General features: G+C 33.3%; 1 protein-coding gene across 1 annotated transcript in view; it reads right to left on the reverse strand.

The window, feature by feature from the left end:
- LOC135320408 (cullin-4B-like) overlaps window positions 1-20966 on the reverse strand; it is a 98332-nt gene that overhangs the window by 28327 nt on the left and 49039 nt on the right. Inside the window, exons 14-18 of the mRNA XM_064483505.1 lie at window positions 16860-16945; window positions 16148-16255; window positions 15164-15277; window positions 5485-5590; window positions 5243-5415 (exon numbers count right to left, since the gene is read on the reverse strand). Coding sequence (XP_064339575.1) covers window positions 5243-5415; window positions 5485-5590; window positions 15164-15277; window positions 16148-16255; window positions 16860-16945 — 587 coding nt within the window. The remainder of the gene's footprint in view (window positions 1-5242; window positions 5416-5484; window positions 5591-15163; window positions 15278-16147; window positions 16256-16859; window positions 16946-20966) is intronic.

Raw genomic sequence — 20966 nt, forward strand, 5'->3', positions numbered from 1 at the left:
CTACAATACACAACATGAACCTTGAAGGTGTTATGCTAAGCCATAAGCATAAGTCAGACAGAGAAGGGCAAATAGCATATCATCTCTCTGATATTTAAAATCTGCAAACATCAAACTGATAGAGAAACATGGTGGCCAACAGGGGGTAAAGTAGGCAGGAATGGGTCAATTGTACAAATTTTGTTACTAGATGAGTATAAGATGAAGTATATAGCATAGTGATTATAGTTAGCAGTATCGTACTGTGTACTTGCACACTGCTATGGGAGTGGAGATATATGTTCTACCCACAGCAACAATAATACAATGAATTATGAGGCACTAGTTGTGTTAACTAACCTCACTGTCCTACTGTGGTAAACATTTTACAATATATACACGTATCCAGTTATCACATTGTACCCCTTAAACTGGCAAACTTACATGCCAATTATATCTCAAGCTGGAAAAAATATTTTTTAAGTGAAGTATAAAACCCACCTGATCATTTCAACTGTAGAAGAAAAAGCATCTGATATGAATCAACACACTTTCTTGATTAAAACACACACACACACACAAAACAAACTAAGGGGTAGGAGCATACTACTTCAACATAATGGGAGGCCTCATTTTAAAAGCCTAGTAATATTATACTCAATGGCAAAAGACTCAGAAGGTTTTGCTGTAAGATCAGAGAAAGCTACAATTGCACCCCTCACACCACTTCTATTAACACAGTACTGGAAGTCCTAGCCAAAGCAATTAGGGAGAAAATAAATAAAAGGCACCCAAATAAGAAAGGAATAAGGAAAAAGATCTCTGTTCACAATGACATTATATTTCACATAGGAAATCCTGAAAATTACATACAAGAAAACCTGTTAACATTCATCAACTGAATGAAGAAAAATTTCTGCATACAATCAACACACAAAAATCAGCTGCACTGCTACATACTAACAATGAACAATTATAAAGGAAATTAAGAAAATAATCATACCTTCACAAATACTAGAAAAACAAATTCAACAGCACATTAAAAGAAACACATACCATGACCGGGTAGAATTTATTCATGGGATGAAGGATTTTTCACCACAAACAATCAATGTGATATGCCACATTAACATAATGAAGGATTTAAAAAACATGATTATCCCATGAAATGCACAAAAAAAGCACTGAAAAAATTTAATAACTTTTTGTAGTAAAAACAAAATACTCTAAAAAGATGAAGTCTAGGAAGAATATAACCCCACACAATAAAATCCTACAGCTAGCATCTGAAACTTGGAGAGCTTTTCCTCTAATATCTGGATGAAGGCAAGTATGTTCATTCTTACCTCTCCTTTGCAACAAACTAGAAGTCCTAGTTAGAACAATTAGAGAGAGAAAAAATAATAATTAAACACATCTGAATCAGGTAAGAAGAAGCCTATGTCTGTTTGGAGATGGTATCCTATACAAAGAAAATACTAAAAATTCCACACAGAAAAAAATTATTAATGTGAATTCTGTAAAGTTGCAGGTACAAAATCAACCTACAAAGAGTAGTTTCATTTCTAAACATTGTAACAGTAACCTAAACAAGAAGGAAATGAAGAAAACAATTGTATTAAGGCATCAAAAAGAATAAAATAGTGACGATTGAACAACTCCCATTTAAAAAAGACTTGTGTACTGAAAACTACAAAATATCGACAAATATATCTGAAAAAGAAAAAAAAAAAAACAAAACAAAACCTAAAAACACCCACGAATGGAAAGACATGCCCTGTCCATGGACTGTAAGGTATAATATTAAGAAGTCCATATTATCCAAAGTGATCTTCAGATTCAGATTTTACAATCTCTATCAAAATCAAAATGGAATTTTTAAAAGAAACATTTAAAAATTCTTTTAAAAATTTTGGAACCTGGAAAAACACTGAATAGTCAAAACAATAAAGAATAAGATACAAGTATGACTCTCCGTGTCTTCAGAATATATGACAAAATTGTAGTAATCAAAATTGCATGCTACTAGAGTGAAAAAGACATACAGACCAGCAAAACAAGAAGAGACCCCAGATAAGCCAAAGCACCTATGGTCAACTAACCTACAGCAAAGATGTCAAGAATACACAATAAGGAAGAGATAACCTTTTCAATATATGGGTATTGGGCGAGTTAAGTATTCACATACAAAAGAATGAAACTAGACCCTTATCTCATACCATATATAAAATCAACACAAAACAGATTAAAGATTTAAAACCATAAACACTTAAACACTGAAATAAAAATGGGGGATATTCCTCTAGACTTTGATTCTTTGGATATGACAATAAAAGCACAGACAAAAATGGAAAACATAGACACACTGTAAAGGTTATATCAAACTAAAAAGCTTTTGCACAGAAAAGAAACAGTAAGACAAAAAGGCAGTCTATGAAGTAAGATACCTGCAGATAATATATCTAATTGGAGATTAATATCTTAAATATATAAGGAACTTCCACAACTCACACTAAACAAAAATTAAGCCAATTAAATCACAGGCAGAGAATCTATATGGACATTTCCCAAAGAAGACATTCAAATATCCAAAAGATTTATACAGTTGTTCAACATCACTAATTACCAGGAAAATGCAAACAAAAACATACCTATTAGGATGGCTATTATCAAAAGACAAAAAACAAACCAGAAAACCTACAAAGAACAGTTATGCTTGGGATGTGGATCAAAGGCAATCCTTATACCCTGTTCTTGGGAATGTAAATTGGTGCAGCCACCATGGAAAACTGAAATTTGGATCAAAGAGATGTCTGGACTCTGATGTTTATTACAGCACTATTCGTGATAGCTAATACACAGAAAAACCTAAATGTCCACTGGTGAGTGAATGGAAAACAAAATGTGGTATATACACAGTGATATATCGTGTAGGCTTAATAAAAAGGAAGAAATCCTGTCACTTGTGGAAACATGGATGGACCTGAAGGACAGCAGGCTAAGTAATATAAGCCAGACACAAAAAGAATTTATACTGAATGAGCTTATTTATATTTGGAATCAAACACACAGAAGCTAGGAATGGAATGGTGGTTGTCAAGGGGCGGGGGAGGAGGATGGAAGGGGTTGGCCAACGGATGAAAAGTTTCAAATATGCAAGATGAATAGACTCCAGATACTGAATATAGAGCAAGGTGAATACATTTAACAGTATGGTGCTGTAAGTTTGAAATCTACTGAGAGTGTAATCTTAAGTGTTCTCAGTAACACCTTCAAAAATGCTAACTATATAAGATGGGATATATCAACTTGCTTTATTATAGCAATTATTTCACAATGCATATTTATAGCAAAACATCAAGCTGTACCTCTTAAATTATAGAATTTTAATTGACAATTATACCTAAGAAAAATGGAGGAAGAAAGAAAAAACTAAACCTTCTCACAGTAGCATCAAGTTTAAAAAACATACTTTGAAGTTAAACTAATAAAGTAGATGAAGGATCTACACTAAAAAAAAAAAAATACTGAAAAACATTTAAAAGACATGAATAAATGGGAAGCCATCCATGCACTAGAAGACATAATATTGTTAAGACACTAATAATACCCAAAGTGATCTACAGATACTATAAAACCCCCAACAAAATCCTAAAATAATTTTTTACAGAAATACAAAACCATTTTCAAACTAATATGAACCTCAAAATACTTTGAAAACTCATTTTAACATTATATTTAAAAAGGACAGTTAGATGACTCATACTGTAACTTCAAAACATATCATAAAGCTATGGTAAAACAGTGTGGTACTAGTATAAATGCAGAGAAATACAGACCATACATAGAAACAGAGGGTCAGGAAAACACCTTGCATATGAGGTCAAATGATTTTCAATCAGGGCTCGAGGACCACTCAATCTAAAAAAATAGTTGCTTCAAAAGTGGCTGGGAAAGTAGACATTACATGCAAGATAATAAAGGTGGACTTTATCTTAACCTATATATAAAAATTAACTCAACTGGATTAAAAACAAAACTCCAAAACTATGAAACTCTTAGAAGAAAACATAAGGTAAAAGCTTCATGGCACTGCATTTAGCAATAATTATTTCTTGGCAATGATATCAAAAGCACACGTAAAACAAAATAGACACAAGAGACTACATTAAACTTAAATCTTTCGTGCAACAAAGGATACATAAACAGAGTGAAAAGAAACCCTACTGAGTGGGAAAACATATTTGCAAATCATGTACAAAAAAGAGGCTAATGTCCCAGAATTTATAAAAATTCCTAGAATCCAACAAACTATAAGCCAAATAACCCAGATTTTAAATGAGTAAAATACCTGAATAAAAGTTTTTGCAAAGATGATACGCAAATGGTCAGTAGCTTTTAAGAGATGCTCAGCATCACTAATCATCACAGAAATGCCTATCAAAATGCCAGTGAGAGAACACTTCACACTAGTTAAATGGCTACTATCCAAAAAAAAAAAAAAAAAAAAAAAAAAAAAGCAGGAAAGAACAAATCTTGCCAAGAGTATATAGAACAATAGGAATATTTGTGCAATAGTGAAGAAACTATAAAGAAGTAAAACTGCTGTGGAAAAAAGTACGGTACCTTCCTCAAAAAAATAAAAGTTTCCATATGATGTGGCACACCCACTCTAGGCCAAAAGAGCTAAAGCCAGGGTCTCAAAGAAGTACTTGCATACTCAATAATCAAAAGGTGGAAGCAACCCAAATGCTCATTGATGGATGAACTGGTAAACAAAATACATTTTCATATAATGAAATACTTATTCAGCTACAAATGGAAGGGAATCCTGTTACATGCTAAATCCCATATATGAAATTTGAGTTATGCTAATTTGGAAATAGATCAGTCACAAAAAGACAAACCCATTACAGGTCCGCATATATGAGGTATCTAAATTAATCAAATTTATAGAAACAGAAAGTAGAAATTCTGTTTACCAAGGGTGGGACCAAGAGGAAAAAGAGAAGCTGTTGTTAAAGAAAATAGATATGCTCTATTTTAAGATGAAAAAGTTCTGATCATCTGTTGCACTACAGTGTGGATATATTTAACAGAACTGAACTATACACTTCAAAAGAGGATGATAAATTTTACGTCTTCTTACTACAACAACAACAAAAAACACCATTCCAATTACTGCCAATTTCCCCCCAAATAACTTGGTAACAGATGTCAGAAAAGTATAATAGAAATAATAGGATGAAGAAAAAACAAATACCGTTTCTTTCATTTGTATCTGATTGATCTTTATCTTGAAGCATTTGTGTTTGAATTCCTCATTACACAAAAATTTGTCACCATCTTCCACATCTCTGCCCTTCGGATTTTTGATGAGAACTTTAGCTCTGCCACAAGCTAATGACTGTAAGGTTCTTCTCAGTTCTCTATCCTCTGAATGAGAAAAAAAATATTTAGCATGTTGTTCTATAGCAGATATAAACAATTACAAACAATACTCACCTAGTGCAGTAGTCATCTTAATTTCTTCTAAGCTGAACTGATCTCCTTCATTAAACATCAACAGCACCAACGTTTGGAAAAGAGATACCTGAAGTTCTTTTCTGCCCTGCTAAAAACAATATTGCATTAATTTCTTATAGAAAAAATAATAATCTACCGATGACTCAAGTATGATTTTAGCTACATATAAATACTCTTTGTATTTAAGAAATTACTATAATTTGAAACATTAAGTTCAATGGGGATCAAAACAGAGCTAAAAGTGTCAGCTTATCAACATAAAATAGAATTTACTGTTTGCATAGATAAAGAAGTGCACTTTCTACTTTAAACCTGACAACACATTAGATACAAAAGCAAATACAACTTAAGTTTTTGTGTAACCATCTACTTATCATCAAGATACTCCCAATAGCAGCTCAAGGTAAACAACTCTCCCAACTGCTTTTTCCAGCTACCATTCACAGATAGTAACTTTGAAGAAATAAATACTCCAAACGTTAACCCTACTTTACAATACAGCGGCAGAAATTAACTTGAATTGACTAGACACATTTAAATGTTAGACTTGAGAGAGTAAAGCATGGTCTTGTTGGTCTTGGCAGAACATTTTTGGATATGACATCAAAAAGACAAGAGCAAAAACAAGCAAGTGAGACTATAGCAAACTAAAAAAATTCTGCACAACAAAAGAAATTCAACAAAATGAACGGTAACCTTACAGAATGAAAATATTTACAAATTACCTAAATAATAAGGGGTTAATACTCAAAATATATAAAGAACTTAACATCAAACCCCCCCAAAAATTCAATTAAAATATCAGCAAAAGACCTGAATATAATATTTTTGCAAAGAAGTTACATAATGGCCAACATTGCCTAAAAAGTTTCTCAGTATCACTAATCATTAGGGAAATCGAAATCAAAACCATGACGGAGGCTCATAAAATTAAAACTATAACCATGTGATCTAGTAATTCCACTTTCGGGTATACATCCAAAAGAAACAGACTTATTATGTTGAAGAAATATCTGTATCTCATATTCACTACAGCATTCACTTAACACAAGCAAGACATGGAAACAACTAAGTGTCTATCAGTAGATAAATTGATAAGTAAAATGTGATATTAGAAAGATATACACACAATGCTATATATATATATATATATATAAAATATAAATATATACACATATAAAGATGAAAACACAAATGTATACAATGGAATACTCATTAAAATGAAAGAAATTCTTTCATTTCTGACAACACTGATGGATACTGAGGGTATTATGCTATGTGAAATAAATTAGACAGAGAAAGACAAATGCTGTATGATCTCATAGTGTTTTCCATAGTACTATAAAACAATTTATATTCCCATCAATCTCAGAGCACAATCAGTGATCTTGTACAAATGCACACCCCAAGACCAATTTTACCTGCCTATAGATGCTAACAGCATATACAATCAGTAGCCTAAGCTGAGATGACTGGTGAAGGTCTTGCCCTGCCAAAGCAAATCCCTAAAGTCTGAGAGAATAAACTCCTTAATCAAATGTACAGATGACTCAAGGAATGAAGGAAAGTAAAGAATTAGGTAAACATTACACCACCCACAGACACTAATAAAGCTCCCCCAAAGAAATAAAGACCTATGAACTATCTAACAAAGAATTTATAATAATTATGCTAAGGAAATCCAGTGAATTACAAGAACATACCGAAGGACAGCTAAAGGAAATTAGGAAAAAAATTGTATAAACAAAGTGAATTCAGGAAAATCAATACATAGAAAAAGATTCTAGAGCTTAAGAATACAGTGACAGAACTGAATAATTCAATAGGGAGCTTCAGGAGCCATCTCAATCAAAGAGGATAAAGAATACATAAATTATAAGATGGGTATTATGAAATTATCAAGTTAGAAAAGAAAAAAGAAAAAAAAAGAATGAGAAGGAGCGAAAGAAGGATGTAGGAGTCTACAAGATAACCATAATCCATAATAACCCATGATAAGATATATAGATATATAGATATTTACAACTGAATCATTATGCTGCACACCAGAAACTAACACCATCTTGTAAATCAATCATACTTCAATTAAAAAAAAAGTCAAAGATGAAAATTTTTTAAGCAGAAAGAGGAAAGTGACTCATCATATACACATGAGCTACCACAACAAGAGAAGTCAAATTCTCACCAAAACTTTAAAAACTTTACAAAGGAAAGAGTGGAATAATATATTTAAAATAAAGAAAGAAATAAACTGTAAACCAAGAATGCTACCTCCAACAAAATTATTCTTTAGAGATAAGAATAACATAATTTCCCAAACTAAAAAAGCAGATGAATTTCAACAACAGTAGATCTTCCTCAGAAGAAATGCTAATGGGTATTCTTCAACCTGAAACAAAAGAATGCTAATTAACATTGTAAAAACATACATATTTGTAGAACACACTGGTAATTGAAAGTCCTTAGCCAAAAAGAATTTTCTAACATTGTAATGATGGTGAATAACTGAAAACACTAAATTAAATGTCTAAAACGTAAATATTAAAAATAACATAAGTACATTAATTTGTTATTGGATACACCGTTTCAAAACAGTAAATTATACCAATAATCTAAAAGTGAGAAGCACTGAAAGTATAAACTTTCTATATGCTACTGAATTTAAGAGTTAACAACTTAAAATTAGGATGTTATAAATATATTTTATCTACGCTTTATGGTAATAAGCAAAGAAAAATCTGTAGTAGATACACAAAAGATTATGATAAGGGAATCAAAGAATATTGCCAAAAGAATTCATTAAATCAGCAAGGACAATAAGAAGGGAAATAAGGATCAAAACAATCTTAAAAATTGTCAGAAAACAGCAAAATGGCAATAATAACTCCTGTCTATCAATAATTAAAAGGATTAAATTTTCCAATCAAGATGCCTATAATGCCTAGGTAAAAAAATTAGATCCAACCACACACTTCCTACAAAATACTCATTTTAGCTTTTAAGGGCACATTTGGAATGAAAATAAAATGATGGAAAATATGTTTCAAGCTAATGGTAACCAAAAGAAAGTAAGGGGAGCTGTATTTCTACTCAGACAAAATAAACTTTAGGCTAAAATGATAAAGAACACAAGGTAAGATTATATAACAATAAAGGGGTTAGCCAACTCATCAAGAATGTAACAATTCCACATATATATGCAGCCAGTGTCAAAGCACTTGACTACATAGAGCAAGAGCTAACAGAACTAAAAGAAGAAATAAACTGCAACATAATAATAGGAACTTTCAGACATCACTCTCAAAAATGGAGACATAATCTAGACAGAAAATCAATACGGAAACAGCGGATTTAAAAAATGCTATAGACTAAATAGACTTATAAACATATCCATATTTTTCCATTCAACAGTGTAATAAGACTGTACATTCTACTCAAGCACACACAATCTTTTGTTGCACAGATCATATATTATGCCACAAAAAAGAACTTTAAAATCTAATGAGAAAGAAATTATATCAAGTCTCTTCTCTGAACACAATGATATAAAACTTGAAATCAGTAACAGAAAGAAAGCTGGATAATTTGCAAATACTTGGAAATTAAACAACACAATCCCTAAAACTAATGAAGCTAATAAGACAGCAATGGATAATTCACAAATTACTTGAGCCTAACAATAATGTAAACAAACACAACAAAACAAAACAGATGGGTTGTAGCAAAGGCAATGGTTAAAAGGAACTTAACAGCAATAAGTGTATAGGTTAAGAGAAAAGAATTATCTCAAATATATGCAACCTTTAACAACACAAGGAACTAGAGAAAAAAACCAAGCCAAGTTAGCACAAGATGGTGATAACCAAGAACACAGCTGAAATAATTGAAATGAAGTATAGAAAAATAGGTAACAATGACAAAAGAGAAAACAGAAGAAAGACAAGCAAACTAAACCCAAACTTAGAAAAGATGGATTAAATATTAGAGCAAAAATAATTGAAATAGAACACAGAAAGGCAGAAAATGAACAAAATTAAGAGTTGGAAATCTTTGGAAAGATAAACAAGAATGACAGAAATTTATATAGACTAATCAAGGAACAAGGAGAGAGAACACTAAAATCACAGATGAAAGACATTTCATTACAACAAATACCACAGAAACACAAAGTATCATATGAGACTACTATGAATGATTACACAAAAATTGGACAACCTGAAAGAAATGAATGAATTCTCAGAAATATGTAAGCTACCATCACTGAATCATAAAGAAAGTCTGAACATACCACTAGTAATAAGGAAATTTAATAACCAAAAGTAAAGACTGGGATCTGATGGCTTCAGAGGAGAGAAACTGCTACCTTATACCATGATTTTCTCTAATTTTTTACTCATCAATTTTGTTTTCTTCCTACTTCAGACAGGTGTCCATATCCCTCCAACATTAAACCCTCTACTTCTTATCAATGATCTCAGTATTCTAGACGTCAATTAATCTGTTCTCTCTTATATATATATTCATATATATGTGAATTTATATATACTATATATATATATATATATATATATATATATATATATATATATATATATAGTTTGGACTTTGGACTGTTAGCAGGCATGGGTCCTGTTTTTGTGGTATCTGAATTTTATGCAACCTAGAGAACCCTCTCCAACCAGAGACAAAATTACAAATACAAAATTATACAGGTCAGTGGATATTTTCTGAGAGTGAGAGAATCAGTTATATTTATAGCTAAAAACATAAACCACTGTTATCATGATTATGACTATGATAATTTATACTCACATGAATTAAATTTCTGTTCTTGTATGTTTGTTTTGTACTGTTACTGGTTTTCTCCAGGAACATGTCCACTACCAGGCTTTCAGGTAATGTTATTTTCTTTCAATGCATTTTAACAGATCACAATAAAGGTGCTAACTTTTTAATAACTATAATTATTCATATTATCCTGAATGAAGATAAATTGCTAGAAACAGGAATATATTATTGCTTCCTATCACTTCTAGCAATAACTGCACCAGTTCCCCTCTGACCAATCCTTGTTCATTCTGGAATGAAGATTTGACAATGTACTGGGGTTCCTGAATAAATATGAAACTTGGAGAAAACAATGAACCTGTGAAGTTACGTACACTCTGTCCTCTTGCTCTACTAATTACGAGAGGGACGAAAACATATACCTTCCAGGGAAAAGAATTTTTCCTAGACAAATGTCTCTAGAAGGACAATTAAGAATCTGAAATCTTGAACTCTGGAATGTCTGTGTTCTCAGGCTAAACTCCCACTTCTGAAATGTTAAGATCACACTTCTAATTAATGCTTTTACTGTTTATTCAGGCAATCTTCAGGTTTCGAGGCGTGCTCTTTGACCAGTTGTCAGTAAAATCTGTTTCAAAAGTTCTAACTATGCAAACTCATCTATATTTTCTCCACAGCATTATAACTGAATTTCACCTTCTAGAAAGTAACTCATCTAACACCCTTTAAGTAACTGCGTCTTGGGCATTCCTTTAAGTCTTTCCCAAATTGATTCCAATTCCTACAATATGACATCTCTTTCATGGCTCACTCACTCATTTTGATAGTGAGAGAGGTGAGTAGGCAAGCTTACTGACCTTGGCTGACTATCAATAACGGAAAAGAAAGTGTCAGGCTGTTGAAAAACACTTTTCTCTTATCCTGCAGCTAACTCTTTCATTCTAAAAACACAGCCCTACAACAGGACATTTTATGTCCCACAACTGCTGCATTGATCCCAACGCATACCCCAGTTTCCCAGTGAAGTTTCTGTTTTAGGGCTAAGCTCCATGGGATGAAAGAGCACATAATAGAAGGTGACTGGCAACATCAGAATGAAGATAATGATGGCAGAGCCTTCAATAAAAGACCCTGCTTCCTGACTAGGGGGGCTGGAGCTGTCTCCACCAGTTACCTGGCTGATGGCTTCCTGTTCGTGTTTTAATTTTTTTTCCCTTTCCCCCTTCTCTTTCTTTCTGAGCAATAAAGCACCCTTTTACCTTGACCCTCTGCCTCTATTGAGAATTCTTTCTCAATCATCAGGCAAGGACTCATACGTTTGCTGGGCTTTCCAAATTAGGGTCTCTATCTGTTAACAATAAGATGTATTTCCTAAAGTTCCTAGAGAAAGAGCAAACGGGAATTAGATTTGTACGACTTTTTGTGTCTAGCATGTTATAGTTCTACATTTATATTTGAACAATTCTTTTCTTAAGCACAGATATTGTGGCTGAAAATCACTTTCTTTCAGACAATGGAACACATTGTTTCACCACTTTAAAGCTTGTAGTGTTGCTACTGAGAAATCGGACATCTTAACAGCCTCTTGCTGAGACAGGAAGATAAGAGAACAGCCATTTTGGAAAAGGAATGAGAAGATGGTCTTCAACAGTAGGCTTGATAGGCTCCATAAAACAAAGCACCTGAAGACTTGGACTTCTGAGACAATAACCAGAGACCCACAGGAGTAAAAGATTAGCTGTATCTCTGGTTCCACTGACGTATGTACACGGTTTCTAAAGGACAAAAGCGGGACAGTAAGTCCACCACACAGCAGACTCCTCGAAACTCCAGTTCCCTGAAAGATAAAGTTAAAGGCCTGACACATATTCCTAAGTTGTTTTTGAGGGAAGTGGATTTCCACAGATGAAAACCACTGACTGAAAGAACAGAGACACCACAGCAGTTGAAACTGGAAGGTTGATGATACTCAAAACTACCTTAATGCTAACCAATCTGGGAATTGAACACATGCGAATCAGGCACCCTGAGTATCCATCCCCACACACACACTGCCTTTAAAACTCTTCCCTGAAAGGGAAGATGGAACTCCTCAGGGAGATGGGACTCCTTTCTGCCTTTTCCCTTGTGCACAAATTTTCCTTTTAATAAAAAGCTTTTCCTTGAAAAAATGCTCATGAGAGTGAAGGATATTCACTTCTATGGTATTCCTGTTCAAGATTCTAAAAAGCCCATTAACACAGCCACGTATCTATCAGTTTCAGGTTCCCTCTCTCTTAAATCTTTAAGAATATTCTCTTTCTCTTCCATAGTCTAAAATTTCATGATGGTATACTTCTGTAGGGTCTAGTTCATCTTTTCAACCAGGTTACTGGAGGAAGACTTTTTCAATGCATAAATTCACAATTTGTGGATATTTTTCTAAACTATTTTTGTAATTATTGAAAACCCTTTATTTTTTCTATTCTTATCAAAGTTGGTTCCATAGTCAGAGCTTATGATTTATCATCTCTTTTTCAAATAGAAAAAGATATTCAATGATACTGAAAATCTGGTTTCCTTTAATAAAGAAAAATGAAAATGTGAAAGGGCATCCTGGAAAATGAAAAAAGAGCTTTTGAAAGTTAACCATAACAGTGAAATGAAAATTTCTATAGGAAATAATAGAAAAAACAAAGCTGATAAAACTGTCTAGAAATAAAAAGAATACTGTTTACTATATTCTATGGGGGCACTATCTAAATCATGCTAATGAAAAACAGACCTAGAACTTCTATTTCTAATATTCCTTTTACAATTCTGCTGTTTATCATTAATATTCTTTCTTTGAGATTTACTCAGGAGAGTGTTAAAGGCCTGCTTACCTTCTAAAGGGCTTTTGTAATTTGATTAACATTATGTGAATTTACAAATAAGGAGAGTTAATATTTTCCCATTATTTGAATATGATGTAAAATGCTCTCCAATAAAGAAAAATGTTTCCCTAGTAGAGTCCCTTGTATATAACTTGCTAGGACAAAGAAAGTGCATGTTATTTAAATTAATGACAAAAAGTAACTTCAGGAAATATAATGCTTTCAGAAAATTTAAAAGTAAAAATACACATGTCAGAACACAGATGATCTGTAGGGCAGTGAAAATACCCTATATGATATTATAATACTGGATTCATGTTATTATACTCTGTCTAATCCCTCAAAATGTACAACACCAAGAGTCAACCCAAATATAGACTGCGGACTTTGGAATGAAATAATTTGTCTATGGACATTCATTAACTGTAATACACGTCCCACTCTAATGGGAGATGTTTATAATGGGAGAGACTATGCATGTGTGGAGAGCGAGATATATGGGAAATTTCTACACCTTCTATTCAATTTTGCTGTGACTCTCAAAATGCTGATCAAGGAAAATGCACGTTATATAAATTAGAATTTCTTAATGGAAAAAGTATTTATTTTGAAAATATAACGCATTCTCAAGACTTAAAAGCAAAAATATACATGTCCAATGAACAAGAAAACAGTTCTTACACACACCAGTCTAGGATGAGCATATTTCAATCGTATTACAAAAAACACTATTCTCTAACATTCAGGCTTCTTTTTTTAATGAAGAAAATTTGGAATATAAGGGAATAATCAAAATAGGGAAGAATTTAAAATGGTATCTCCTTATCCTAATTTTTATGGCTGTTCAGGGTGAATACATAAGAAGATTTTTTTTTTTTAAAGAGGATCATATGTATACTGCTTAACCTCCAGTTAAATGCACTGCAGTGGCACTGTCACAAAAACACTGCGATTGGATATAAACTTGTTTACTCATTGTGAGTTAACAAGTACCACTCCACACATTTGGTGTCTTGAAACAACATAAATATGTGTATTCTCTTACACTTCTGGAGGCCAGACATTCAGATCAGTATCACTGGGCAAAAATCAATGTTGGCAGGACTGTATTCTCCCTGAGGGTTCTAGGGGAGAATCCACTTCATGTCTCCTCCAACTTCTAGTGGTTGCTACCACCCTAGGCTTGACTGTATACTCTAACCTTAGATTCCATCTTTATATCAGTTTGTCTTGTGTGTGTGAATGTGAGTGTGTGTGTCTATGTGAAAGGGAGAGAGAGAGAGAGAGAGAGAGAGAGAGAGAGAGAGAGAGAGAGAGAGAGAGAGAGAGAGAGAGAGAGGGAGAGAGAGAGAGAGGGAGAGAAAGAACTTCCTGGGCCTTTCTCTCATTAGGAAAGTTGTTACGATATTTAGAGCCCACAAATGGAATCCATGATGGTCTCCTCATTTCAGTCTTTCATCACATCTACAAAGACTATTTTCCAAATAAAGAAATATTTAAAGCTCCAGAGATTAGGAAGTTGACTTATCTTCAGGGCCCATTTTTCAACCTACCATAAAATTAACATATTACTCTATTCCACACAATCCAAAGAGCTTTTGTGCTGGCATTTTTTTATATTGAGAGAGAGTGTCAATAAGACACTTCATGCAAACATGGCATTACTCAGCTTCAAAGAGTGATAAGTAAGCTCAGTGTATGCTTCCACCAGCCTTGTTGCAGCAGGGTGATAAATGTTCCAGACTCTGATGATGACTGACAATGATTCTGAGACATCAGAGAGCAAAGGCAAGCTCTGATAACGAAGGGATCCAAATGGAAAAAACTATGCAAGTAATATGCTTTTAAATGTTGACTTATACAAAAATGATTCATCAGTCAGTGAAATCAATATTTCCAAACACAGTCCAGACGTTGAAAAAATGAGCTTTCTACATATATCAAAAATAGCATTCTTCAGAGTAAAATAATTTAAAAGTAAAAGTAAAATGCTAGCTTAAAAATTACTTCCTTGCCTTCTTAAATTCAGCTCTAAGGACACAGTGTCCAAGAGTTGACTGCCATTGAAGTTTCCGGCCTCTGTGCTTGCTTAAGTAGAAATTTTTGAAGTTTTCCTTAAGTCTTTCCATCTGAAGTAAAGAAATGACAGAAATGTATTACTGATAAACAATCTATCAACAAAAGTTACTATTGCAACCCTAAAGTAGTATTTTAAGAAATAAATGTCATGACCAAGCATGGTTTTCTCCAAGGATATGTAAGGGAGTTCTGCAGAGAAAGGGTTAGGAGAGGGATACGGAGTTCTGAGACAATAAAACTGACCACTGTCAAAGCTTCTGGTTTAATATGATAAATTCAATAATGTACATAAAGTCCCCCTAAAATCTCACTAACACGATGACATAATTATAAAAATTAAATAAATCCACAGAGAATGGAAGTGGAGGTAATAGCTAATGAGTTGCCAAGAGATATTTGTAAAAGACAACCAATAGATGATGAAGGCTTGATTTACCATATAAGAGAAAGTTAAAGCCAAAGAAGCATTCTAACAATGAGTAGAACTTGGAGAGGGTATTCCATGCATAGCAAGCAAGGATGACTAGAGATTGAACGATGTGTTAGTTAATTTTATCATGTGTTTACCTTATATATGAATAATACACTTTATATTGAGACCTAACAATGAAAATATAAGCTAATATAAAACTCACAGTCTAAAAGCAAAAGGAAACCAAAGCAGGTCAACTTTAAATCTATGTTTGACTACATAATCAAAACAGACTACTCACACCATTGGAATTATTCAAATAAGGAATCATTTAGTCTTGCTGTTTTCCTTTCTAAAACTTGGATTACTACATTTCAAAATGGTAAGCATTAGGATGATATTTAAATGAACATAAAGCATAGCATAAAGAGTTATTAAAGATTAAAATATCATATTAAAACCAAAGTGCTGTGTCACACGTTACAGTTTTAAACAATGACTTTCTTACCTCTGGAGGTAACTGTATCTCCTTAGGGACATATGTTGGCCAAAAACTTGTTGTCAGAATGTTCACAGTTAATTCAATGTTTCCTGGTACATTCTGGTTCTGCATGTACTACAAAAAGACAAGTGCACACTGAAATATAATAATTTTATAACTACATGGATATAACCCTGCAATAAAAATTTCTAGAAGTAACTAATTAGAATGATAAACTGCTCACTGCAAATATTACCTGCCTTGAAAAATGATAGAGACATTTTTACACCAATAAAATGCTAAAAAAAAAAAAGAACCAAAAACAGGAGGCATAAGGTGCCTCAACTAATTAAACTCAAAACCAATTTTCTACTATATTTTGTAAAATCCATCTTACCTCATAAAGGATCTGAGGCAACTTATGAACAGCTACACTCACAAAAAAAAACCATTTTTTTTAACAACAATAAATATTGTAGGAAAGCAATGGAAAGGCTCTGAATGTCAGGAAATTAAATTGAAAATGGTTGTTCAAAATACATGTCAAGAGTTCTTTAAATCTGGAATAGTAAGTGTCACTGCATTTCTTTTCAAAACATAAAGGAGGAGTTATAATTTAAATATTACTTAATATGTCTCTAACTACAAGTCTTCTTGCGATGAATACTATTCCTGGAAAATCAAAGCATTTATGGTTCTACTCATATTTTAAACCAAAAATCTCTTATACTAGAAATACCTGTTTTAACTGAATCATGATATCTTTGGAAAGTTCCATGTCTTTAAACATTCCTTGAAGTTTACTAGTGAAAGCCATTCCACAGTCTGTAAAATATTTTAAAATAACCAGTTACAGGTTATATCAGAGGAAACCACAGAGCAGGGCATACTTGGAGTCCATTTTAGTGAAATAAACCCTGAGAAACCTTGCAAAAACTGTCAGAATCTACCTTAACAGAATTCTGGAATACAGTGAAACATTCTCGACAACCAAGTGAACACTTAAAACCAGGACAAAGGCAAATTAAAGATAGTCAATCTTTGTGATTTTTTACCTTATTCAAATCCTACACCCTTACCTACTGTAGGAGCCGTCTTGCAGATGACAGGATGTGTTTGAGCTTATTTGACTATCAGTTTATAGCAAACAGACATAGTAATGGGTTAAAATACTTGAAAAACAGGGTAACCACAAGTCAAAAGCATACAATAGACTACAAAAACCAAAAAGAAACCAAGATAATACAAAATATAGTTATCAGACCACAAAGAGATAAAGAAGAAGAAAGGAACAAAAAGGAAATACCAAGTCAACTAGAAAAATAAGTTCAAAATGGCATTAAATTAAACATACATCTATCCATAATGACCGTAAAAGTCAATGGACCAAATGCTGTGATCAAAAGACATACAGTGGCAGACTGAGTAATGAAACAAGAACCTACAGTATGCAGCCTACGGAAGACTCACTTTAGAAAGAAGGACACACATAGACTGAAAGTGAGAGAAAGTAAAAAGATACTTTATATAAACAACAAGAAAGCAGGAGTAGCAATACTGATTTCACAAATAAATACACTTTAAAATAAAGGCCATAAAGAAAGTAAAGAAGGACACTATATAATGATTAAAGGAGCAATACAAGATGAGGATATTATACTTATTAACATATATGCACCTAGGAGCACCTAAATACATAAAGCATATACTAACAGATACAAATGGAGAAATTGATGTGAACGCAATAATACTAAGAGACCTTAACACCTCATTAGTATCACTGAACAGATCTTCCAGTCAGAAAATCAGCAAGGTAACGGAGAAACTAAAAGACACGACAGAACAGTTGGAATGTTGCTGTCTTTACAACATTATATCTTCAAAAAACAGAATGTACATTCTTTTCAAGTGCACATTGAACATTCTCTAGGATAGATCACAAAAGAAGCCTCAACAAATTTAAAAGATAGAAATTATTTCAAGCATCTTTTCTGACCACAATGCCAGGAAACTAGAAATCAACTACACAAAAACAAAGGAGAAAAAGTGACAGCATGGAGATTAAACAACATGCCATAAAAAAAAACCAATGGGTCAATGATGAAATCAAAGAAGAAATTAAAAAAAATATATGTTGAGGCAAACGACAATGAAAACACAACCACACAAAATCTATGGGATGCAGCAAAAGCAGTCCTATGAGGAAAATTCATAGCAATACAAGCCTTTCTCAAAAAACAAGAACAATCTCAAATGAACAACCTAACCTATCACCTAAAAGAATTAGAAAAAGAAGAGCAAACAAAATCAGAAGTCAGCAGAAGGAAAGAAAGAATAAAGATCAGGGAGGAAATAATTAAAATAGAAATAAACAAATAGAAAAATCAATCAAACCAAGAGTTAGTTTTTTGAAAGAGTAAACAAAATTGACAAACCTCTGGCCAGGCTCACCAAGAAGAAAAGAAAGAGAACATAAATAAACAAAGGGACAAAGAAAGGAAAATGGAGAAATTACAACCAGTACCACAGAAATAAAAATTAATTACAAGAGAATATAGGAACAACTATTCGGAAGCAAACTGGGCAACCCAGGAGAAATGGACAAGCTTCTGGAAACAGAGAGTCCACCAAGATGGAATCAAGAAGAAACAGACCACGTAAACAGATAACCTGAAATGAAACAGAATCAGGAATAAAAAGTCTCCCTGCAGACAAAAGTGCAGGACCAGATGGCTTCACTGGGGAAGAATACACCAAACATACAAAGAACTCACACCATTTCTTCTCAAACTCTTCCAAAACTCTGAAAAGGAGGGAGCACTCCCAAACTCATTCTGTGAGGCCACTGTCACCCTGATACCACAACCAGGCAAAGACACTACCAAAAAGACCATTACAGGCCAATATCACTGATGAATACAGAAGCAGAAATCCTCAACAAAATATCAGCAAACAGAATGCAACAGCACATAAAAAAAGATCATATAACATCATCAAATTGGATTCAACCCAGGGACACAGGGTGGTTCAACAAATGCAAATCAATCAGTGTGATACATCACATCAACAAGACAGAGGACAAAAACCACATGATAGTCTCAATAGATGCAGAAAAAGCATCTGATAAAATTCAACACCGGTTTATGGTAAAAACCCTTACCAAAGTGGGTATAGAGGGAGCATATCTCACATAATAAAAGCTATTTATGACAAACCTATAGCCAGCAAAATATTCAATGATGAAAAACTGAAAATCTTCCCACTAAAATCTGGGAAAAGGCAAGGTTGCCAACTCTCATCACTTCTATTCAACAGTCTTGGAAGTCCTAGACACAGCAATCAGGCAAGAGAGAGAAATAAGAGGGATCCAAGTTGGAAAAGAAGAGGTAATACTGTCACTATACGCAGATGACATGATACTACACGTAGAAAACCCTAAAAGGTCCACAAAGAATCTACCAGAGTGAATGAAAGAATTTGGCAAAGTATCAGGATACATTATTATACAAAAAAGTCAGTTGCATATCCTTACACTAAACAATGAAATAGCAGGAAAAGAAAGTAAAGAAACAATCCTTTTTAAAACTGCCTCCCAAATAATAAAATACTTAGGAATAAATCTGACAAAGGAGATGAAAAACTTATACATGGAGAATTACAAAACACTGATTAAGGAAATTAAAGACGAGTTAAAGAAATGGAAGGATACCCCATGCTCTTGGATTGGAAGAATCAATAGCATTAAAATGGTCATACTGTCCAAAGTAATTTACAGATTTATGTGATCCCTATTAAATTACCCAGGACACCTTTTCCAGAACTAGAAAAAAACAATCCTAGAATTTACATGGAATCACAAAACACCCAGAATAAAGCAATATTGAAGAAAAAGAACAAAGGTGGAGGATTAACACTCCCAGACTTCAGATAATACTACAGAGCTACAGTAAATCAAAACAGTGTTGTACTGGCATAAAAACAGACATGTGGATCAATGGACCAGAACAGAGAGCCCAGAAATAAATCCACAGATTGATGGTCAATTAATCTTCAGCAAAGGAGGCAAGAACATACAGTGGAGAAAAGACAGTCTATTCAGCAAGTCGTGTTAGGAAAACTGGACAGCAGTGTGTAAATCAATGAAGTTATAGCACTCCCTCCCTCCATACAAAAATAAACTAAAAATGGCTTAAAGACTTAAATATAAGACAAGACAAGATCAATCTCCTAGAAGAAAACATAGGCAAAAACATTCTCTAACATAAATCTTAGTAACATTCCCCTAGGGAAGTCCACCCAGGCAATGGAAATAAGAACAAAAATAAACAAATGGAATCTAATGAAAATCATAAGTTTTTGAACAGCAAATAAAACCACAAGCAAAACAAAACGACAACCTACAGAATGGGAGAAAATATTTGCAAATGATGTGATTGACTTAATTTCCAGAATATATAAACAGCTCATACAACTTAATAACAACAACAACAACAAAAGAATCCCAGCCCAATACAAAAATGGGCAGACCTAAACAAGCAATTCTCCAGTGAAGTCATATAAATGGCCAATAGGCATATGAAAAAAATGCTCAATATCACTAATTATCAGAGAAATACAGATTAAAACTACAGTGAGGTGTCACCTCATACCAGTCAGAGTGGCCATCATTCAAAAGTCTGCAAATGATAAATGCTAGAGAGGGTGTGGAGAAAAGGGAACCCTCCTACACTGCTGGTGGGAATGCAGTTTGGTGCAGCCACTGTAGAAAACAGTATGGAGATTCCTCAAAAAAATAAAAATAGAGTTACCAGATGCTCTCAGATGCTCTCACCCAAAGAGCCAAAGA

Source organism: Camelus dromedarius, chromosome Y (genome assembly GCF_036321535.1).
Source record: "Camelus dromedarius isolate mCamDro1 chromosome Y, mCamDro1.pat, whole genome shotgun sequence".
NCBI lineage: Eukaryota > Metazoa > Chordata > Mammalia > Artiodactyla > Camelidae > Camelus > Camelus dromedarius.